We start from the raw sequence: 23,386 nt of genomic DNA, 5'->3' as shown, positions 1-23,386 counted from the left end.
ACACCAACAAGCAGGAAGTTTCTGACAGTGACATGATTGATTAAAATAAGTTTCAGTTGGAGAGTTGTCACATTTTACAAGAGTTGTGATGTTTTCTTAAACACGACCCACCTGAATGAATAGTGATGTGGCTGGTAAAGTGTTATATTGCTTACATATTCCTAAAATGATAATTCGGGTTGTCAGAAATTAAATGCCAAGTTTTTGACTGGATAAGCAAAGCAATTACTGTCAAACTGATGTTCTGAATGTATTTGTATGCTGGTGTTTAATATTTTGTGATTACCCAGCATGAGTTGAAAGGGAGAAATTATCTTTGTCGCCCTCTACTGTAATGGTAAATAAGCACACAAGTCAACAATACCAGCTCAAACTGGCTCATACAGTGAATTTATTTAAATACTAAAAATAGAATGACAAAATACAGCACTTTGAAATCAGAAGGCCCCACAAAAGAAACATAAAATGTCATTATGCACTACTATTGTCACAATACCTGTATACTGCTATTAATATAAGTTAATCTAATACATTCCACCGTTTGAAGGTTTTATTAAATGCTGACTCAGACATTACAGCTCCACCACAATTAAAAAGGCTAATTTGTGAAAACACTTTGTCAAGGAAACATTTTAAAAGACCCTGTAAAAACCATGTATAAAAATATTTACCCTTAAAGCATCAGAGCATTTCAATAAATGAAAAATGTAATTGAAACCCCAATAGTAATATTTCTTTTCTAAACGTGACACTTGCGTATTGTATCGACTCTTTACAGATTTTGACTTGCAGTTAATCGTTTTGTCTAAAATAAATAAAAAGTTATAATATTGGAATTTTTTTTTTTTCCAAAATCAATCCTGGGGAAGACTGCTGACAAACTGATATTTTTAATCATCTGCTTCAGATGAATATGCTTATAATTTAATGCATTAAAGAAGTTAACACTCTCTAAATCTACTGCTGGTGATCGCTGTGAGAGCGCTGGTGGAATTTGAGCCCACCACAGTTCCTGAACGACTTCCCGCACTGCCCGCAGACGTACGGCTTCTCCCCGGTGTGGATGCGGAAATGCCGGGTGAGGGCTCCCGAGTGGCGGAAACACTTGAGGCACACAGAGCAGGTGTACGGCCTCTCTCCAGTGTGGATGCGCAGGTGGGTCTTCAGGTTTTCCAAGCGGTTGAACTCTCGGCTGCACACGGTACAGCGGAAGGGGCTGCAGCCCGGGGGGTACAGCTGCAGCCTAGTTCGCGCACCCCCCGTTACGGGCGGCAGACAGCGCTGCTGGAGCCTCTGGCGGCACTGGCCGTAGTGTCGCCGCAGCAGGCTGGGCAGGGGGAAGGTCTGACCGCAGAACTTGCACGTGGGAACGGTGGAAACGCTGCGGTCTGCTTCGATGTGGAATCTGTGGACCTGCGGAAGAACTTGTGATACGGAAGCTTGTTCTGCCAGGTGGAAGATGTTTGGAAACTCTGGGGAGACGGACTGAAGATCGGAGGCAGATGGGAGGCTGCTGCTCATGTCTGGAGGACAAGCTGAGGGAATGAAAATAAATAAGATTAAAACCATAACGTCATGATGAAAAATGTAAGGTTTACAATCTTTTGTTTGTCACAAATGTATTCTATTTTCTTTGCTCGTTTTAACATGAAAGAGTGAATTTCTTTTTAACTGGATAGAGGGGGCAAAATGTCTCTTGTTTACCGATGGACCAAACATTTAAAACCTTAGCTAGAAATGCTTCTGCACATTTCTTCAACTTTGAGCTCATCTGTTTTGCCTCTTACCTTGATCTACCCTTGCACCGAGAAGATGAGTCTCTGGATCTTGACTCTGAATATCCATCTCCTCTGGTGGCCACCCGATGCCCTCCATGCTTAAGTTTTCCTCTTTAATTAATTCCAAACAGCAGGACGCTCCACTCCTTTGCTCTTCCACTCTTTCCTGCTTTACAATAACTTGCTCCATTGTAGATTTGACGGCAGTGCTGAGAGGTGGCACAGACCCTGGAGCTCGTGGGTTTCGACACGTTATCGCGCCTTCGTTTTTCAATGCAATCATCTGAGATGTCGTCTCAGTGGAACCTATGGGGGAAAAAATGAAGCAAATTGTAAAAATAGAAAAATGTTCAACAGAAATTTTTGTTGTAATGACATTGAATGTAATGCAAAATAAAAGTGTATAAACTTTTTTTTTTTTAGTTTATTGACCATCTGCATTTTGCTGAGCATTTTAGGAATGACTCCTTCCTGTTTAAACATGACAATGCACCAGTACAGAAAGAAGAGTATAAAGAAACGAATGAGCAAGTTTGATATGAAGGAACATGACTGGCCTGCAGAGTCCTGATCTCTACTCAATAAATCACCTCTGGGATGGATTAGAAAGACGACTTCAAACTAAGCCTTGTAGTCCAACATCAGCATTTGACCTCACAAATGAGCATTTCTAAGAATAGTCATTTGTCCCCTAATTATAGAAAGCGTTTTTAGAGTTGAAGCTAAATAGGCACATGAGGGTAAACGAATACTGTCAGCAATGTGGTGTAAATGAAACATCACACCTACTGTATGTGCACACAGACATGTGGCCCTACCTTTATTATGATCCTTTTCTTGTCCTGAGGCTAGCCGCTCCTCACGTCTGTTCATATATTCACCTCGAACATCCGGGCCAGGGCAGTCGTGACCTGCAGGCTCACGCCTGATCTCGGTGCTTTCTGTTGCAGCATTCGTGCAGGGAGTAGGGTGGGGCGCCTCGCCTCTTCGCATAACGCCACTGTCATTATCCTCAAGCCGCTCACATTCAGCCAGCATCTCTTCTGCCCGCTGCAGCGTCTCTTTCAGGGACTCATTCTCCCTCCGCAGCTCTACGTACATGTCGCTTGTCGCCTGACTTACGAGGGTTCGCACCTCCCGGACTGCGATCTCCACAGCCACTTCCAGAGCTCCGTGTATCGCAGCAACAAGCTCCTCTTGAATTGACCGCACAGCCTCAGATCCGCACAGTGAAGGCGCAAACGCCCGCCTTTGCGCCCCGGACAGCTGCGGCTTCATGGCGCATTCAATTTTTTGTTATATTTTTCGTTGACTGACCTAGGTTTGCTGTTGATTTGTAAACAGAAACTCCACTTCCGCACAATGCGATATGTATGAAATTTCAGTCGCTCAAAAAATTGAGGTTGGGATTCTTGCATCTCCCACACATTGCGACACCTAACGGTGGGCGTGCCAAACTGCAAATTTATCCACGGAAAAACCCACACACTCGTCATGATACGAGACTTTATTGCAGTATCCAACAATATTCAAATCCAATATTCAACAGCAAGCACACCAAAATGGCTCACCGGCGTGTCCGCCATTACTCTCGGCCTTTGTAGTGGTCCAAGTTTGATAGAATCCAACCGGAAGGCCCAAGGACGGCCACAAACGTCACAGTAAGGACAAACATAGACTCCTTTAGACAAACAAAAATGAAATAAGTCAAACAAGAAACAGTCTAATTTTCTAACAAAACACATCAAAGAAGTCTACTTTGGAGCTTTGAACTTACCACACCGCCTATTTTGTCGCCTATTTGTCGCGGATGTAAGTTGCTCTTTGCTGAACACACATTCTGGAAAGTTGAATCCGTCGAGATTTCAGCAGTCCGACAAAAAGTCGACTCATATTCAGTTTTTGCAAACTCTCTCTCTCTCTCTCAAAAAATGAAGTGTTACAAATTTGCTGAAGCGGAGCCACACAGCTGCTTATGTTGCACTCACACACCTGCTGGATGATTGACGTTGCGTTCAGGTGTCACAAGGAAAATTACATACCATGAAATCAGATATTTTATAACTTTGACGATATTTTTTGGAAAAACCAGTTTTTCTGTTTGTAGAACCCATTTAATAGGCTTTGCAATCAATAAAGCAAATGTTGCATCAAATGAGGCTAATCATTTTGCTGCTACCTAATGTTTACTGCTGGTTTTTGAAGAATTTTCCTCTAACGAAGAGGCAGCTGAAAAATATTTAAGAACTGGTTACTACAGATTTTTTAAAACCAATTTTACATTTAATGCACCAATTTGTAATTTTCTCTTGACCTTAACCCAGGCTACTCTTACTCTAATTGTCCTCTCTGTTATAGTGGTATTATATATCTCTTGCTGTGCCTTTAATTCGCAATTGGATCACTGTTTTGTTGATCCTGTTCTCTCTTAGTGAACCTCTGCGTTGTGTTCCAGCTTTTCTAATTAAGCTACTAGACAACTTGGACTACTTAATCTCAAAGTTGTTTCCTGTTTGTTTACTCTCTACACAATGCTTCTAATACCCATCCAACAAAAAAAGATCAGAAAAACATCAATTCTAATGTCACTCAACACACTTAAAAAAAAAAAAAAAACAGAAATCTGCAATTGTCTGCTAAGCATTCATCTTGTACCAGTAAAATGCATTTGAGTCCACTCTTGGAAATCATTTTTGGGATCTTCCCCATCCACGATTAGGTCTAGTCCAGGATGATGATTTGCACATTGACCTATAAAGTAACATTCGGGCATCTAATTAAGAAACTGGACTTTTAGATTTAAAAAGTCATTCAAGGAGTAAAAAATGCCTCAAGGTCTAATTTTGAAAGAACTGCTTGAATGGCCTCCTTGCCAGGATCCTGCTAAATAATGGCTCAAAAGTGAGAAGTGAAAGCCTTTTTATTGTCAAGCATGCTTTCCTTGCACAGGCAAGGAAAACCTCTTGTACAATCACATATCCCACAAAACAGCAAGCAAAAAGAAACAAAGTGCGACATAAAGTTAAGCTCCAAACTGTTCATGCTCCTGACGGATTTAAGTTCAAAGCAATCGTTTAATTTTAACTTATCTTACTGGATGTAATATTAACATGTTGGTGTGGCCCAGCCAAAGTCCAGACCTGCATATGATAGACAATCAGTGGAGGGAGCTAAAGATTAGAGTGATGGCAGGGGGGGCTTCCAACTTCAGACTGTTGTGAGTTACGGCAGATATCTACGGCTGCAGGAAACGGATGCGTACTGTAGTTCAATATTCAAATAACAGAACCATTCTATTCCTGTGCTTTCTCCTTATTTTTCCTAGGTTACTTCTCCACATAATCCCACTCAGCCTTGATATTTTTACACATTCTTTTCCTGGTTGTTAAATTCTCTCTCCCTCTTTGTTTATAGGCTGACGCTGAGGTGATCGCCTTGGGCTTGACGTCACTGCTGGATTACTCTTTGATTATTCCTTCCCCCCGCGGCTCTATTTGCCTCTGACGCTGTCGTTAGAACTGGGTCAGCTCAGCATTAGGTGATGGTGAAGCCTGCAGTCTAGGTGATGGTTCAGTAATTAGGTTGTCAGTGCCTGACTGTAGTGTAGAGTCAGACCGTCTCATTCAATCTACAGAACCTAAGGTAAGCATTATGATTGGACCACGCTGCATTTGTTTTTTTCAAAATAACTTTTCAGAGTAAGCAACATTATTTCTCGGTTTAGAAAAAAGTTTTTGCCAAGTGCCATTTAGTTGGTAAACAAAAGAACCTCTGGGCTACCTCATAAAAATACTGTGAGCAAATATTGTCAATAATTATGTTCTTTTATATTCTGAAGGAAGATAATTATTTTCTTAATCTGTTGAGCATCTAAAATCTGAAGCAAAATTGATCAATACAATCATTTTCTATCCAAACATTTTCTCAGAGAATAGCAAGATGGCCTAAATTTGCAAACATGGATGACTAGTTCTACAAAGTATAGATTTTTCGTAATTTATTGAAAACTGTATTCGATCAACAAAAAACATGAGATCTCTTAATGCGGGACGCTTCAGGACAGCATGCATTGCTGCAGACATGCAAAATTAAGCAGATTAATTTATTTGTTTGTGGAGTTTGTCACTAAAATGATAAATTATTGATAGGTTTTAGCTGTGCAGATTTTACATTTTTCTTAGGACTCAACACGTATAGGTAAGTCCAAAAGTATTCAAACATGGATTTAAGCCAAGAAGCTCGACACAAACATCTCTCAAAAGATAGTAAAACTTCATGTGAAATATTACATTTGAAAAAAGACAACTCATCTAAATATATTTACTCTGTATTAAAATAATGTCTCAAAATTATTAAAACTCTTGCAATAATCAATGTAAAAATCTTAATTTGCTTAATAGCAATCAATCCTTTGTTTTATGTGCTGGCCAGCTTTTTGCCTGTTTCCAATGGGGTTTTTTTTTTGTTGACAATTTATATTTGATCATAAGTCCTTGAGGTCAGAAGACTACGTTTGGCCTAATCCAGTAGACGTATGGATATTTGTTGTGTTAATAGAATATAGTGACTTTTTTCTGCTGTGGCAGGAAGTTTCCAGATGAAGTCTCTTCTATTTAGTTTGAACAGCTTGGCTTCTTTTCTTAGATTTCCCCCCTCCTTTCAATTATTTTATCTTCCAGTTATTTTATCAAAGTTACCTTTTTTGATTCTTGTGCAGGATAAAAAAAAACAACTAAGCTGTCTGACATAATAATATGGCAGAGGCCTTAGAAGTCAGCTCCACTGAGGACGGTCTGCCTGCGGAGTGGAAACCTTCCAGTCGACGCAGTAGGAAGTCGGGCTGTTCCAACATCTTCTCAGGGGTGAACCTGCATCAGCTGCACAGGCTGTTCAGAACGGCGGGGGACAGAAACGCGGAGCACCGGGCGAAGCTGGTGTGGCAGGACGTGGAAGCAAATCCGGAAGGAGCAGAGGAGGGAAAGCGGAGTGAAGAGGAGCAGGTAGAAGATGAAGTGGGCCTGGCCCAGGCCTTGGTGGGGCTGAGAGTTCGAGCCAGGAATAAGACCGGAACAAGAGCGGAAGGACACAGTAAACACAAGTGGCTCAGAACTTCGGGGTATCTCAGGTATGTGAAAACGTCTGATAGGAGGAGTCTGAGTTTGTGTCTTGAAAGGTGTGTTTAATATCAAGGACCTGACAAACCAACACTGACCTTGCAAAACTGAGTTCTGATCTGCCTACAAACCATTTCGCAAAGACGCCTCATACTTCATGTTTCACATTCCTCACTGCGATGAAGCTGGCCTTCTCAGGCTAGTAATGAAGAATCACACATTGTTAAAAATATGCGTGAGATTACAGCAAGCCGATTTAATTTTCCTAAAAATCTAATAACTAGACAAACCTTGATTCAGAAGGAGGATAAAACAAAGGAATGGAAATCAGGAAATTTCATTAGAACGATTTGCTATGGGCCATTAGGAATATGTGACGATAGTGTCCCTAACTTATTCAAAATAGCAACTGTGGGATCTTACAGCCACAGCAGTGTAATGTTTCCTGCTGTTTGTCGTTTCATGTTTTCAATGTAAAGCACTTTGAATTGCTCAGTTGGTAAAATGGATTATGCAATGAAATGTGACTTGATTTATCTGAAATCAGGTTTTCAAACTGTTGAAAACCTGATTCTTGTTGACAAATTATTGGAGCTGTGTGTGAATAAACAAAGTGCTGTTAATAAGAGCATTAAACATAGTTTAAACATATCAAACTATCAAAAAATAGTTTGAGAGATCTGCAGTCACTGTTCTTTCATAGGGATAAACCCAGATTAGAAAATGTTCATGCATAAAAGCAATTTGTTGCATTTGTGATTTATGACTGTTCTTTCTTGAATTATTGTTTTTTGAGGATTTCATGGTGGTCAGATAAACTTACTGTTGCCTTTCTGTCTTCAGGGTTGAGGAGCCATTAGCCGTCTACTCTGTCGAAGATAATGCTGATCAGTCAGAAAGTCTGGAGACATTTAAATTGCCAGCAGATGAAGACATTACAGGGAATCAAAATCCCTTCAAGCCATCATCATGGAGGTTGGGCATTAGGATGGAGAGTGCCAGAGATTCTGAACGCTACCTTCACCGCATCCTCCACTGAAAACAATGCCTACTTGTAGAAGACGGAAGGACAGTAATAAGTAAAAAAGCCTGGTTCTGCATTGATGGAAATGTGTTATGCTGTGTGTTACTATAGCAAAATCTCTTCTGTGTTGCTGTATCTGCTAAAAACAGATTATAGGTGCACCATCATGTCAAACTATGTGTGTTTAAAACAAGAGGTTGTGTGGAGCGATGATAGTATTTCACAACTGCATATAGTTGCATGCGGAATTTCTTTTAGATAAATGTGTTGTGTAGTGATGATGCTTTTTTTAAACATTTGAGCTTGTAAAGATGTAAAATTACGATGTCCGTTCAGGATGGAGTTAAAATATTACAAAGATTTCAGTGAATAATGACTTCTGATTTTGCATGAGTACTCTCACACAAGAAATGTAGCTAAACAGTAAAGCAGTTATTTTTTAAAAAAAATCAAAGCTTCATCAATAGAAATGGTCCCTGCAGCTTTTTGTTGCATTCTGGATTAACAGACACAATCAGTCCTAGAACAACACTACCAGCAATAAGGTGGAGTCACAAAGTTTCAGAACATGTGATATGGATAAAACGGTACTTTCTTACACTTCAAAAAGCAAAACTTGCATTGGTTAAATCTATTGATGGAAAGCAAAAGTGAAACGTTTCCCAGTGTTTCTGTGTGAAACAAGCACCCTAAAATTTATTGGGCAAACAAATTATTATTTGTGTGATGACTTTTAAGCTTGAAAGCTTTCTGTTGCAGGTCTATGGGGTGTAAGTGGTCCTGATAGTGTATTGTACTTTTGGTACGAGTTGAGTGGCTATTAATACGGGATCTGATGACTATTAAGTCAGCAAGCGGAACATAGCAGTTCATAAAAGGAGTATTTACATAAATCACTGATGTTGAGACTGGATTGTTTTACGACGGTAAAACTCCACTTCAGTCCTGGAAATTCAGACTAGCTGCTAGGGTGAAACGGTCTGAACCTATACGGAGCTTTAATGCTTGGAAACATTTTCGCCCGCCTTCGACAAAATGTTTTTATTGAGGATATTATTTTCAGACAAGAACTGGATCTACCAGTTCCGACGGAAAGAATGCAAAAGAACACAAATCAGTATTAATTGAATATATTTCAGTTATAATCTATCATTAAATATTACATACAAATTATACAGTGCAGTGTGACAAAACAATGTCAGTTCAGCAGTATGTTACTTCTCGTTTACTTGGGTCGACCCCAAGAGCCACAAACGTCCGGGGAATCGTCATGACTGGGAAAAACGGAGGCGGGTACAAAAAACCCACCTGTCTGGTTACAGAAGCAGAACTTTGCTCTTTTTTAATTAATTTTTAATTAATTTTCAGAAAAAAAAACTAATTAGGCAAACAAATAACATGGCTGCTATCTTATTCAATCTCTTTAAATGTACGTACCTCTGTTTTGTAACGTCACCTCAGACGGCTTAGACGTAGATTTTGATTACCACAGAAACGATGCATACTGTGGATCCAGTTCACATGTTCAATGTATAGAAATACAAACAGCTTTAGTGCCCCTCTTCCTAAGTGTGTGAGAGTTAATCTCATAGTCGACGAAAAGCAAATGTATTGGCACTGCTGTTGCCAGCGTGGGAGAGGAAATCTCCATGAGTGTTGAGACGTGCGAGGAAAACAAAACGAAAGAAAAACCAATGGAATGCAAAACACCTCTCGTCCAAAAAAAACGCACACACACACACATGAACACGCCGGTTCTGAGTGGTGTGCAAGTGGGTGTGTGAGCAACCATAGCATGCGCCAATGAGTGCAGAGAAATGTCATTGCACAAAACCTTCTTCAATCATATTAACACAAGGCACGGATGCAGACAGGGAAGATATTCTGGGAAATCCCTCTTCTTTTGGCCTCATTCTTACATCCAAACACTTTCCTTCTGCAGCAAAAAAAAAAAAAAAAAAAAAACAAGGAGAGGAGAGGTGGTAGAACCTTTTTTTCTTCCCAAAACAAAAATCTGTTTTCTCCTCCATCCATGCACAGACGCTCCCTCGGCATGGCAATCTGCTGCTGCTTTTCTTCTGCACTACCACCAGGTGAAGAAGGGTCTTCTGCTCTGGAAACTCTGTGTGTAGGATTCACTGTTTGCTCTCTGAGGTGCTCTCGCCGTTTCAACAATAACCGGGGGCATCTGGACCAACTGGAGCGGGGATTTACCGTCTTTCAGTGCTTGGCATAGGTTTAAGATCTGAAGATGTAATGATAGGAATATGAGAAAGCAAAAAAAAAAAAAAAAAAATTCTTTTTAGATTAAACATCCCTAAAAAAGTTTTTGATAAAGTTGGGGTTTCAATTTTAGATTTTAGAGCAATCATAGGGAAGAGAGGAGAGAACTCACCTGCCCCCTCATGACAGATACTTGCTTGTGAAACTGTCCCCTGTCGAAGCCCGGATCTTTCTGTAACAAAAAGAAAATATGTGCATGTTTGTTACCTTCAAGTAAACTAGCCACCTTCTAGGTCAACCGCCCATTAATACTTCACTTTGCAGCTACAATTTACGTCAATGCTGAGGCTTTTCTTGCCTTAAATAGTTCATAGAGGTCCTCTTCCAGGTCTTTGATGAAGTTCGGATCTGATAGTTTGGGAAGCACCAACTCTTTGATTTCCATGGAGAAAGCCACTTTGGCTTGGGACAGCCATGCCCAGTAGAACGGGTCTGCAAATCAGACAGTAAAGCTGTTTCTTAACAGTGTCTTAAAACAATATAATCATCAACACTGATAATCTGTTGCTATGTCACCAAAACAACCAGTATATTTCAACAGAGAGATGACAAATACACCAAATAGACTTCTTAGAATACATTTGTGTGAGACATCAGTCTACTGGTAAGCGATAAGCATGTAGAGTTTCTTACAAGCTCTCCAGGAGTCGGGGTGTTTGAGTGGAAAGGCAAGGCCGTTGTCTATAGCTGCCAACTTGATGATGGGTTCCTTGACTACAACCCAATCTGTCTCCTGGAGGGGGGAAATGCAAACATTCAGGATAAGCACAGCACAAAATATGAACTTTGATCTGATCTCTCAGTTAGCCAGGGGTCAACGTAGAGTTGGGTTAGGTTCTGAGGAGCCAGCGACATTTAAAGCCCAATCGCAAAATGATATTCCTGTTAAAATGCTTCCATGAAGATTGATGAACAGATAGCAATATTTGTCTGTGTGTTTTTAAAATGTCAAAAAACACACAAACATGTCATAGGTTTTCATAAAAATACTTCTTTCTGATTACTTATAATACTTACTCCCTAAAAGGAGCTAGGAGGCAACAACAGGAGATGAAAAATGAAAGTTTCTTACTTGCAAAGAGAAAAACTTCAACAGGTGCATTTGTTCTTGAATTTCTCAATGGATATGTAGCAGACCGTACATTATAGTTAGGAAAACAACGGTGAATAGGTTTTTACTTGGGTCGTTTTTACTGAAAGAAAGAGTCAAAATGGAACTACTGATCCCAAGTAGGTTTGTGTTTGCGCGCGTGTAGTTGAGCATGCTAAATATAGAGAAGCGAAAAACACATTTAACAAACAAATGGAAATCTTTTTCGGGAAGTGAGGACATTTCTCTAGTCCTCACTTTTTCCCCCATTGTACTGAGCTTTTATAGTTCTGTTTATAGGTCTGGTGTGAGTTAAGTATTGGTAAGGTTAGGGTCAGAGTACAGTGGTATTGGTTAGGGTAAAAGATTTGGGATGGGCATAAATGCAGTTACTAAAATGAATGGAAGTCAATGCAAAGTCTTCAGAGCAATAGAGGTACAAGAATATGTGTATGTGTATGTGCATGTGTGTGTGGGTCTGTCCTTACCCTGTTACCTCCAGAGTCCATGGGACAGTCGTATTTCAGCAGCCAGTTGTCATTTCCTCTATCTAGATTTTAAAAACGGCCGAAAGTTGTATTCAGAAGGGACATCTCAAAAGAAGCAACAAAGTTGAGTTTCTAATAAAATATGATCATTAACACTACAATAACTACAGTACATTCCAATAAATACTGGAACTTGAATATCTATGATTTGAGCACAATTACCCGTGTTCCTGATGATGTAGTCGAGGACCACGAGGCGTTCAAACTGCAGCTGTAGCTGACGGTTTGTGTTTTCCGGCAAAGGCTCCGCTTCAAACCTCCGCAGCCAGAAATCTGCATCCTTGTATCCGTCGACAAAGATTTGGAAGGACCCGACCTGTTCAAGTTTAGAGAGAGAAAAAAAAATATCTTAACACGTGTGGGTGGGACTTTTTTTTTTTTTTTCTCAACTATGCACATCAGAAGACAGTCCAGGCATATTTTGGTAACATCACTTTCTGATCAAAATCCAGAGGTACTAATTTAGCTTCAATTTCTTTTCATACTTAAAATATGAAGAAAATAAAAGCGCTGGGGAAAACAAATTAGCAAATTATGCGCAGCCTCCAGATGTACAGTAGATCTCATTACCTTACTAAATATTAAAATCCAATTATGTCTTGTGGACCGGTTTCAGTTTGCATTTAAAGTCACTATTTTTTTGTTTGTTTCCTTTTAGATTACCGTTTAAAAACACGAAGAACAGGTTTTACTTAAGACTATTTCTGGCAGTCATGTGACGAACTGTTGATACTGATGATCACTTACCTGCTGTTATGCTTTTATTTTCAATGTATTTAAAATGCCATTTGAATTTGAGCTTATTAAAATCCAGCTTATAGAAAATCTTAACATTGGAGCAATAAATGTAAATAACTAAAATATGAATACAATTCACTGAAAAAAATAGGCAGATATTGACTTTGAAGACTTTTAAGATGTGAAAACCTCATAAAAAAAGATTTCTATAATCATCAATATTTTTACCTTAGGTGGTAGTCCAATTCTGTGGAAGCGCTGACCAACTTTGGGCACCTTCTCCAGAGCAAGCCTTTTCCCTCGAGACTTGACTCTGTCTATGGCACTGTAGTTGAATGTTTCACTTGCCAAATACACCACCTAAAATGACAATGGTGACTTAGAAATTGTAACTGAAAAAACTGTTTCAGGCTTTTATGACATTTCTTGACAACTTTTCGGACAGTATTAGACTTCTAGTTAAAGTCAAATTATAAATAATACAGCCATTAGGAAATTATGTATACAGTTAAACCATGCTTACAGCTTCATTTCACATGGAAACAATATTTAAAAGCTTACATTTTTTTTTTGGTAGGATATAAAATGTCAAGTTTCCAGTTCGGCCAGTTGAATGAAATGCATGTTCCCTAAATACCCACAGCACCATGTGTCTCACAAATAAACCTCTATAAGAGAAATTTTCCTTAAATTAAGCAGCCCTAACTATTAGTTAAACAAAACTAACTTGGAAAATATTGGAGCAACAAGCTATTCATGAAAGACAAGATCGATCACATGGATTTTTATTAGGCAATCAATAAGATTATTTTAGTTTGGAAAGGTAATTTATAACAGTGGAGGCAGATTTTTTAAACTAAAGTCTTTGAACAAAACTATCAAATTACTGAAGATAAAATAAATACATGAATCGCATCTCGTAAAAATTACAAAGGCATGGTGGAGGAAAAAAAAAAAAAAAAGAGTACAGGCACCGTATGGACCTGCCCAGAACTCCTCTTCTGCTGAGGGTAATTCAATTTTAAAACAAAAGCAGCAACAGCAGCTCTGTACTGTTCAACCATGGATGCATGAAGAACGATTTTAAATATCAACATAAATATAAATATGCAATTATACATCCAAAACTAGCTCTGTTTGGCAGCCAGACATTAATAGAAATGTAACACTTGGCTTTCTGGCTCTTTCAACTCTCCTTTTGGCCTGCTGTATCAGATCTGCTGAAGTTCTGCCAGCTGACATAAATCAAGCTTTTGGGGAAATATGTAGGCAGTGGTGTGAGGGAAGATACCTTGGTCCTGGGGACAATGTTGAGTTCCAGTTTCTGATCAACCAGGCTGGCCCCGGCCTCTGAGAGGTAGCCCTGGTTTAGAACCAAACAGTCGCGGCCAAAGCAGCAAGGACAGCACAGTTTCTGGAGCCACTTCGTCCACTTGGGATTCAGCTGGCCGTACGGTTCTTCATTTTTTGGCTTGAAAACACCAATAATTTTCTGCAAAGACAACGAGAAAAAAAAAAGGCTTGTATTTTGTACCAGATGAAAAGTTTAAACTGAGGACATACGAGTCTATCATTAGTCAGAAATCCACGCTAAAATAACAAATACGGTACGCAGCGTCCTTACTCATTACAACAAACTTCAATGTGTCTTATTGGGATTTTATGTTACAGAGCAACAATGTAAAGTTTACATTTAAATTATATTTACAAAGAGATTTCTGGAGAGTGTTTCAAAACCTGAAAATTGTTGTTCTCTGTCCATTCTGACTTAGCATGAACTCAGACAGAAGGATGTGATTTTACTTCCTAAATATGCACTACTTCAGTCTATCGCATAAAATCCAAGCAAGTGCATTTAAATTTGTTAATGCAATGTGACAAAATGAAAAAAAAAAAGCTAAATGGGTCTGAATAAGTTTGTAAAATACATTTAAAGAAGGTAGTGTGAAAAGGGATAAAGCTGAACACTATGAAGACACTACAGATGTATACTATGCATGAAGAAGACACTACAGAGAGCTTCAATGTGGGTTAAACTGTTGGAACGTACACAAATTAAAACCACAAACAGCTTCCAAATAGGCTCCCTTAAATAAAAACAGATAAGAGGATAAGAAGTTTGACAAGAGGAGGATAGATTTGGGGTGTGCCGTGATTTCACAGTTCAATACAGAAATCACATGTCTCTTGTATTACACACACTCCCACCAATTACAACAACAAAATCCTCAGAGAGAGGTAGCACATGACTACTTAGCACAGCGGTGACTAACTTAAGAAAGCGCAGTGGTGGGGGTCAATGGCAGGAGGTCGCTGCGTAGAGTAAAAACCTCCTACGGTTCGCCTACAATGGCCTTTTCTATTTTAAATTGCCTCAAGTCAAAATGAGAGAGGTAAATGAAAGGCTGTGGTTCTTTTTATGTCGAGTAGACTGAAACTGAGGGTCTAAATGTAAGCTTCAAAAAGAGACTTCTGCTTTTTCTTGTTTTTTTCCCTCTTTTGCGTAACATTGGGCACAATGACGAGGACATATTAAGAAGGAATGCGAGTGGCTCAAGGTCCTTCATTAAATCCGGTGGCCACCAGGAAGGTTTAAAGTACTTATTTGAAGAGGAACACTCTCTAGTTTCTCCATGGTGACTTGGTTTTTATCCGAGTCACCGTGCATCAATTTGTAGAGTTCCAGTTTGTAGAGCAAAGAAGGCGCGCGGGTTCAACGTTTTTGGTCCAAATAGATGTCAAAGAGTTAGTTGTCTATGGAGAAAGAAAAGCATAGAACACAACACCACAGAAAGTAGAAGTTGCGTTGTGAGAACGACTAAAGTAAACTAAACTCATTACAGCGTGAGTGATCAATGTGATAGAAGGATTTAAACAAACACTGACATGCAACTTTTTCCCAGCAGATGAACCTGTAATGATTAGCATCTGTCTGCACAGTCAAACTCAAATGATTAAAGCATTTTAAAAAGGACTTCAGCTGTTATCAGTGTCACGGGATGCCAAAGGTAAAAAAAAAAGTTTACAGTTTCAAAACCACAAAAATGTCATCACAACGTCACCCCGACGTGTGGCTGCATGATCCGTTTGCTGAACAACAAAATAATACTTTTTTTCTAGCTTATACGGAAGCCTAATGCGTCCGTTTAGAAAAACTTTCAGTTAAAAAAAGAAATGGACAGTCAATGCTTGGAAACAAGTTGTGCAACCGATCACTCTTCAATCACTAACACTATCTGAAGCTACAGACAATGAGTTGCAGGTCTGTTAAGCAAGTAAGAGCAGACCCACTATCCCAGCAAATGATTGGTTTCAAACTAGTTTATACCTAAAAGACCAACACCATAATAAATTGAAATACTGGCTTAGTCCCAGGATGCATTAGTATTGTGTCTTAAAGCCTTTTGTGAGTCTGGAACCTACCTTTATAATGTTTTAACCATGAAAAAGCAAGACCTGTTTGGAAAAATGCATCAGTGAGATTTATATTTTAAAGACCAACAAAAGGAGCAGCAAAAGCAAAAGATAAGGATGAGCAGTGCTTGAAAACAGCTGATGGCATCACCCAGGACATGTTACTGTGGAATATCGTCTCTGCTGCCCAGATATTGAGCTGCTAGCATGTCATGATAGTCATGAGACCATCATAAAGCAACAGTCTTCAGTCAGAGGCCTTTTCGGAGTAGTTGTAAGACTGAGTGCTACTGGAGATCTTTCCTGCCCGCCATCTACAATGACTCGAAGAAGATATTCGGATTACATACGCTACCACGACATTTGATTTCCCTTTGGGTTAAATAAAGTGTTTTTGAATTGAAACTTTAAGACTTATTTTGCAACATTTTTGCTTAATGGGACAACAAGGCATTTTTGAATGGGTCTCTATTAAAGCTTTGTTTTCAAAGTGGATTTAGCTACTATAGTAAACTGGAGCACACTTTAGCAAGGATCTGCTCTTTGTCTACAAAATGCACATATGAGAAGAAAAAATAAACTCTCTTTATCCAATGATGCTGTCAAGGGGCTATGTGTTACAGTAGGCCTAAATGCATTGCATCTTAGTTTTTGCTGTGTTAACTGGGTAAAAGTGTGTGTGCGTGTGTGTTGTGTTGTAGACCATCTGCCATGTCATCACCGCATTGTTAGAGAAGGCCTTTATCAACAATCGACCACAACTATGTCCCAACACACATGTAAATATTTTTCAGGACTACAGAGATCTTCAAGCTGAACCCCAACTCTGTCAGATGTGTGAGGAGACACCTCTGGCAACCTTTAAGTAACCCGAGGATGAAGATGTGAAGATGTGAAAGCCGCTCCTCTTACCCCCTGAGAGTCTTTGACAAAATAGCTTCCACTGGAGCCCTGGTAGATCCTCTCTGGGTAGATCCCTTCCTCTATGGCTCGCTCGGCCTTGCGGATGATCTCCCTGAACTCTGGATCTTCCGGGAACTCGTTCCTGTGCCGCTCCCGAGACGCGTGTCCTCGATCCTTGTCCAAGAGCGGCTGTCTCTCCTGGCTCCCTCCGGGACTCCCGGGCGGGATGCGCACCACGGAGCCCGGCGTGCTCCCGAAGGCGCCTCGGGGGCTGTTAGGCTCCGTGTAGCTGAAATCCCCAGAGTCGCGGAGCGGAGAGACAAGCGGACTTGTCTCGTCCATGGTGCGAAGGTACCTGAGGAGTTATTTTATCCTCCGTTAAGGGACGACAAAACGGAGAAAGAGGGTGAAAAGGAAGAAAACAAAAGGCAGGACAGTTGTTTTGCTGGTTAGCTCTGACGCTGGCTAACAAAATCAGATGACTGTCATCTTCCGGGAAGAGGCGGGACCTGTTGAGTGTGTTGATCTGCAACCAATCAGCGTTGAAATCCTTCTGTCAGTAACCTAATTACAAATCCTGATTGGATACAGTCGCCCTGCACACAAAATACACGTGAGAGTGTAGTTAATCTAATCAATTACCTCTACCAAAAGGCCTTTGTGAAACATTCTGTGATTTATTTCAACTAAATTAGATCTGAAGCGTCTGGATTTCTCTAAAATTAAAACTGAGCTCTATATATTCATGAAATAACTGCAAGAAGCCGTTTTATTTATTTTTTTTTCAGTGAGACATCGAAGGACATTAATCTTCTGATGAAAGCCTACTTGATTTATGATTCTTATTATCTTTTATATAGCTTACATATTGCTTGCAATGAACCATTGTAGCTTACTCGTTACCTCCACACAATACTATAAATACAGGGGAATCACTGCACGACTCTGTTGTAAAATGATTCTGTTCAACAACAGGCCTGGCTTTAAATTAATTCAATAGACTTTTATTAATTATAAAGACAAATGTACTTTCATATCAATGTCAGTTACATAAAATACAAAGTATTTGTCCTAATGTGTATATTTTTTTTATTTTAATTGATTCATGAGTAACTTCATCCAAAGTTACAGTAAATGTTTGCTGTGTGCAAGACAAAATACGCTTCAGTATATTTCATGGCTGGTTGTTAGAAGATGACTGCGTGTCAATACTGACCTCTGCGGGACACTATGAGTATTGCACAAACGTTTCTCACAAATTGTTCTTTGCTACTCACTCCGCAAATGTATTTTCCTGACAAACGTGGCGTCATTTAAGGCGAAATACAAAGCTTAAAAAAAAAAGTATAAAATGTATCATCAAAAAACATTGCCACAGGGGGAAAAAATCAATGAAAAGCATTAATTTTGCTTTACATTGTACATGTCCAGGAACATTTATTTTTGTACTGGCTCATATTATTCATACATTTGTTTAAATGGGATTACTTCTCCATTCTCTAAAATTAAAGATTGTATTATTTTAAAATGTTCATTGATCCCTTTGTATCCCAAAAAGAGATACATTTATTCGACTTTTAGTGTGCAGGATTCTTTGCAGTATACAGTATTCTACAGTTCATGGACAGATAATTATATTCATAAATAAATAAACCAATTTTTTTATTTATTTTTTGTTTGTTTGGGGGTGAAAATTCCAGATGTTTTGTGCCAGCCTGGAGGACGCAGAGCTGGGTTTGTGGACGTGCTGCAGAGCGCATCCTCTTGACTCCGTTCTCCGTCGCCTCACTCAGCTCGCCTTCTGATTGGCGGAAACCACCCGGAAGAGAAGAAGGGAAGCCCTTTCGTCACTCACGCTACTCCTTCAACCCCTCTTCACTAACACGCTGTTCCTCGTCGGGTTGTGCAAAAATACTGAGTCCTTTTCTTAATAAACACTTTGGAAGCTGCTGCGGAGTCAGAACTAATCCGCCGGCGTCGCTGCAGCGTTTTTGGAAGAACCAAAGTTACCGGAAGTACCGCGCAGAGGGCATTGGAGTGAGGATGGCTGCCTACAAGCTGGTTCTGATCCGCCACGGAGAGAGCGCCTGGAACCAGGAGAACCGCTTCTGTGGCTGGTTCGACGCCGACCTGAGCGAGGCCGGAGAGAAGGAAGCGAAAAGAGGAGGACAGGCCCTGAAAGGTAGGGTACTGCGGGCCCGGTCAGCAGGTCTGATCGGACTCTAACTGGGTTAAGCCCCTGAAAAGATGGTTCTTATGTAACTGGAGGATGAAGAAACAGGCAGGCTAGGGACTCCATTAAACAATTCAACTGCAAACACAGAGGACGTATTTCTGTGTCCTTTATATCTTCCTTTTCCCCTTTATTTTGACATTTTGTTTAAACAAACAAAAAAAGGGAACATTTTCGGATTAGATTTCTGCAGTTCAGTGAAACCTGTCAGACAAATGAAACCAGTCATGGCCTCGCTTTACTTAGATTTATTCAAATGTATATTCATATTTAAAAAAAAACGTGTGCAGAAGTGAAGGAGCTTTCTATGCCTCACAAAGGCTCTTTCCAGAAAGAAAAGGGGGAGACTATCAAGACACAATTTCTCAATTTTCAGTATTTTGTTCTCCCTTTTGACAAGTGGAAATTTCCTATGAGTCACTGAATTTTGGACACGTGTTCATGCGTGCACCCCCTGTTAATTTGACCTCAAATTCACCTGCAAACACATCATCCAGAGCTCACAGTCAGGCAGTACCATGTGGCCGATGACTTTAAAGAAGAAAATGCTTAATTTCTTTGGAAAGTGAAATGTAGCATGAAGATAATCTTTGTTACCCTTCAGAATAATGTTTCCCTTTGTATCTTAAATGGCTTAAAAATCTGTGTAACAGCACCTTGTAAAAGGGTCCCTACCTTCTAATACAAACCATACGCTTAATTGTGAAACAGGACGATAATAAATGGTGTTTTAATTTTAATTACAGTCTGAAAAGTGTGGTGTGCACTTGCTGACCAGAGTCGATACTTTGTAGAAGTGTGTTTTTCTACAGTCACAGCTGTAAGTCTTTTTAAAATATCTTAACATATATATTTTCAAGTCCTGGCAAAGACTCGGAATTTGATTTAAGTTTGGGCTTTGACTGGACCATTCCAATGGATGAATATTTGATGAATATTGATCTTTAACCTAGCTGTTTGGTAAGGGCTGTAATGCTTAAAAGTGAACAACAGGTTTTTCCTCCAAGACAGCCCTGTAGTTAGTTCATCTTCGTTGAATGACTGTTCGACTACTTGACTTTTAGGTACCTTATGACCTAACCCTGCCTTGAACTTTTCAACAACTTTATCCCTGACCTTTCAGCTTTGCTCTTTAATCTTTGTGATGCTGTCTGTTCACTTATACTTTCTAACAAACAGCTGAGGTGCTCGCATAACATCCGTATTTAGGTGACTTCTGAAGGTTGGGGTCGATTGCACCTGATTCTAGAGGTGTAGGAGTGAAAGGGGGCTACAAATGAATGCCGCACTTTTCAGATTTTTATTTATAGAGATATAATGCCATTTATCACTTTTCTGCTTTGCAATTACGCACCAGTTTTCACACGTGATCCTCATAAAACCCATATGAATTTGACAAGATGAGAAAAGGTGAATAATCTTACATAGCACCCTGTAAATTCTCCCACTGTCAAATCCTCATTAAAATGCTTCTTGTCTCATCTTTCTCATTATCCTCAGATGCTGGCTATGAGTTTGATATCTGCTACACCTCTGTCCTTAAGAGGGCCATCCGGACCCTGTGGTTTGTCCTGGACAGCGTCGACCAAATGTGGCTGCCCGTCCACCGGACCTGGCGGCTCAACGAGCGCCACTACGGTGGCCTGACGGGGCTGAATAAGGCAGAAACTGCTGAGAAACACGGGGAGGCTCAGGTGAAGATCTGGAGGCGTTCCTTCGACGTTCCTCCCCCACCTATGGACGAAGGACACAACTACTACCAGAATATCAGCAAGGTGAACAAGGAAATCTGTTGACACATGACCTGAGTTTCTATTACAAATGTGTAATTAAAATCACTCATAAATAAGTTTGCTCACGTGAAAAGTCATTTAAACACATCATCCTCCTAACACTTCCTGTCATTGTTTTCGTCTTTTTCGCCGGTAGCAACATGCGGTTGTTGATGGCGTGACTTGTGTGAGGTGAAAAAAGGTTTTGCATTGCAGTTTTGCCAAGTGAATTTATTTCAATAAAGCCAAAAATCCACTCATCGCAGTGCAAAAGCTTTATCAAAAAAACAGTTGTTTTTTTTCCAAAGTTGTTTCCATTTAGCAAATTTATTTTTGTTATTCCAGTTTGTAGTCATTATATGGTCAATGGAAATGCATCTAATGAAGCTTTTTTTCTCCTATAAAACATAAATATGTGTAGTCTAACCCTGAAACCTCTAACGGCTGGAACTTTGTCTTTTCGTGGCAGGACCGGCGATATGGTGACCTAACGGGGGATCAGCTTCCCAGCTGCGAAAGTCTCAAGGACACCATTGCCAGAGCACTTCCTTTCTGGAACGAGGAAATTGTTCCTCAGATCAAGAAAGGAAAACGGGTCCTTATCGCCGCTCATGGCAACAGCCTGCGGGGCATCGTCAAGCATCTCGAGGGTAAGAGAGAAAAAACTAATCATAGAGACAAAACCCAGATGTTGTTATTGTTTATCCCCTACTTAATTTTTGCTCTTTTGTTAAATACGCTGTGTTAAGGTTTTTGTGGAATTCTTCTGAATACAAATTATAAGATTGAGTTTAATTTAAGAAATAAAACAAAAACTCAAAGAGAGGCTTGAAACTGCAACACAATTTCAAAGCAGTTCTATACTTAAGCTTTTCAAATCTATGAATAATGACCAGAGATATTTGTTATGAATTTAATCGTGTAATTAAGCCTGTGGCAATAAGCAGTTATTTAATTGAATGGTGAATTAAAATAAGCTTCATAATTTTCATTCTGATTTGGCCTTAAACCCAGAGCGAGGAACATTGTTGGGTAGTTTAGCGAATGCCGTATGAAGGGGCTTAGTTTATGGAAATTAATAGGGATGCACAATATATTGATATCAGCCGATGTAATTCATTTTTTAACATATTGGTACTGGCCGGATAAGTAAAACTGGGCCAATTTAAAAACAACAGATGTTTATCTCCATTGTGTTGCCATTTGTTTCTGGAGCGTGTTGGTCATGTGATAGTGATGTAGAGCAGGATAAAAGGTCTTTACATACCGGTGCATTTCTATAAATCAGTTGATAAAGCACTGAAGTCTTAACATCAACTTTGATTTTTAATGAGATTTGCCTTGCTTAAGGTTGAGTGAATGAAGCATATTTTCTGCTTTGCATGTGTTGCTGTTTTCCAGGGATGTCAGAGGAAGCCATTATGGAGCTGAACCTGCCCACAGGCATTCCCATTGTGTACGAGCTGGACAAGAACCTGAAGCCCACGGGACCCATGCAGTTCCTGGGAGACGAGGAGACCGTCAGGAAGGCCATGGAAGCGGTGGCTGCTCAGGGCAAAGCCAAGAAATAGACTCGTCCTACCCGGCGAAGCCCAGAATGAAGACCAATCGTGTGCTGTTCCCACATTGAGTTGAAAAAAAAAACACGGTTATTTAATGTTTGTGTCACCACAAATTGAACACAATTAGACCCCTAAACATGCACTTTAGAAATAATACTCTGCCTGTGTTTATTGGTCTTTATTCTGTTATACACTGAAACATGCATTTCATTATTAGACTATCGAGAATAGTTAAAGCACTGACCAAATTGGAAATTAGGGACCAGAGAGAAGAAGGGAGATTGGACCAGTGGCTGTAGATAAAGCTCAACGGGAACCGGATCGCCACTGGTTGTTGTTGTTCTTAAAAGGATGAGTGCATTGTTCTGTTTTGTTGTACAATGGTGAACATTGTTTGCTGTGGCAAAAATGAATAAATGTGGAGACATAATTTAATGATTACATTTTTTTTACATGTCTTTGGTCTTTTTTTCTTCCACCAGCACAACTTTCTTCTAGGATTCAGTGTTTTTATCTGCCATATGTAAATTAATTCACTGGAAAACTAAAGTCTACATAGGGGTCTATCAATACCCAATTTGTTCTGTTCAAAGTCAGAAGGATGAGGTTACAGGGTATATATGTTTTTGGTTGTTTTTTACAAGTACTTATCAGAAATATTATGTATTAACTCTTTATTTAAGACAATCTATGAGGAAATGTATAAAGTCTTGTTAAAAAAATATGCACACCCTTTAAACTTTTCACGTTTTGTACACATATTTTATGTATTCAGATCTGATAAACCAGGATAAGTGGTGCAAAAGTTGTTGAGAAGATAAAAGCAGAGTTAGGTTATAAAACAATTTAGTCAAAATGAACAGAGCTAAGTACGAGACAATACTGGAAGGAAACATGCTAGATGGAGAGTTAAAGATTGGAATGGAG

General features: G+C 39.6%; 3 protein-coding genes across 3 annotated transcripts; 1 reads left to right on the top strand and 2 right to left on the bottom strand.

The window, feature by feature from the left end:
* Positions 1-378: 378 nt before the first annotated feature.
* On the bottom strand, positions 379-3,367 carry LOC111608525 (zinc finger protein 79-like). Its single transcript, XM_023333278.1, has 3 exons — positions 2,597-3,367; positions 1,788-2,084; positions 379-1,535 (listed from the first exon to the last, which is right to left on the bottom strand). The coding sequence occupies exons 1-3, from the start codon at positions 3,054-3,056 to the stop codon at positions 958-960; spliced, it is 1,335 nt and encodes a 444-aa protein (XP_023189046.1). The 5' UTR covers positions 3,057-3,367; the 3' UTR covers positions 379-957.
* Positions 3,368-9,030: 5,663 nt separating this feature from the next.
* On the bottom strand, positions 9,031-17,390 carry pi4k2a (phosphatidylinositol 4-kinase type 2 alpha). The gene is made up of 9 exons (XM_005805067.2): positions 16,902-17,390; positions 13,867-14,067; positions 12,804-12,935; positions 12,000-12,153; positions 11,778-11,839; positions 10,833-10,932; positions 10,498-10,631; positions 10,312-10,371; positions 9,031-10,161 (listed from the first exon to the last, which is right to left on the bottom strand). Exons 1-9 carry the CDS (start codon positions 17,232-17,234, stop codon positions 10,000-10,002), a joined length of 1,338 nt encoding a protein of 445 aa, XP_005805124.1. The 5' UTR covers positions 17,235-17,390; the 3' UTR covers positions 9,031-9,999.
* Positions 17,391-18,707: 1,317 nt separating this feature from the next.
* On the top strand, positions 18,708-22,902 carry LOC102227865 (phosphoglycerate mutase 1). Its single transcript, XM_005805068.2, has 4 exons — positions 18,708-19,074; positions 20,626-20,900; positions 21,367-21,547; positions 22,299-22,902. The coding sequence occupies exons 1-4, from the start codon at positions 18,936-18,938 to the stop codon at positions 22,466-22,468; spliced, it is 765 nt and encodes a 254-aa protein (XP_005805125.2). The 5' UTR covers positions 18,708-18,935; the 3' UTR covers positions 22,469-22,902.
* Positions 22,903-23,386: the final 484 nt, after the last annotated feature.

The sequence above is a fragment of the Xiphophorus maculatus genome, chromosome 5 (genome assembly GCF_002775205.1).
Source record: "Xiphophorus maculatus strain JP 163 A chromosome 5, X_maculatus-5.0-male, whole genome shotgun sequence".
NCBI classification, from domain to species: Eukaryota; Metazoa; Chordata; class Actinopteri; order Cyprinodontiformes; family Poeciliidae; genus Xiphophorus; species Xiphophorus maculatus.
This window is presented reverse-complemented; position numbering and strand designations above follow the sequence as displayed.

Bases quoted from the DNA above. Each gene is read 5' to 3' on its own strand.
- LOC102227865 (XM_005805068.2), top strand. From the start codon at position 18,936: ATGGCTGCCTACAAGCTGGTTCTGATCCGCCACGGAGAGAGCGCCTGG. The intron at 19,075-20,625 runs GTAGGGTACTGC...CATTATCCTCAG, and splicing joins AGGAGGACAGGCCCTGAAAG to ATGCTGGCTATGAGTTTGAT. The intron at 21,548-22,298 runs GTAAGAGAGAAA...GCTGTTTTCCAG, and splicing joins CATCGTCAAGCATCTCGAGG to GGATGTCAGAGGAAGCCATT.
- pi4k2a (XM_005805067.2), bottom strand. From the start codon at position 17,234: ATGGACGAGACAAGTCCGCTTGTCTCTCCGCTCCGCGACTCTGGGGAT. The intron at 12,154-12,803 runs GTAAAAATATTG...AAACTTGAACAG, and splicing joins GAATTGGACTACCACCTAAG to GTCGGGTCCTTCCAAATCTT. The intron at 10,933-11,777 runs GTAAGGACAGAC...TCCCCCCTCCAG, and splicing joins TGGACTCTGGAGGTAACAGG to GAGACAGATTGGGTTGTAGT.
- LOC111608525 (XM_023333278.1), bottom strand. From the start codon at position 3,056: ATGAAGCCGCAGCTGTCCGGGGCGCAAAGGCGGGCGTTTGCGCCTTCA. The intron at 2,085-2,596 runs GTAGGGCCACAT...TTTCCCCCATAG, and splicing joins AGAAAAGGATCATAATAAAG to GTTCCACTGAGACGACATCT. The intron at 1,536-1,787 runs GTAAGAGGCAAA...TCATTCCCTCAG, and splicing joins CGGTGCAAGGGTAGATCAAG to CTTGTCCTCCAGACATGAGC.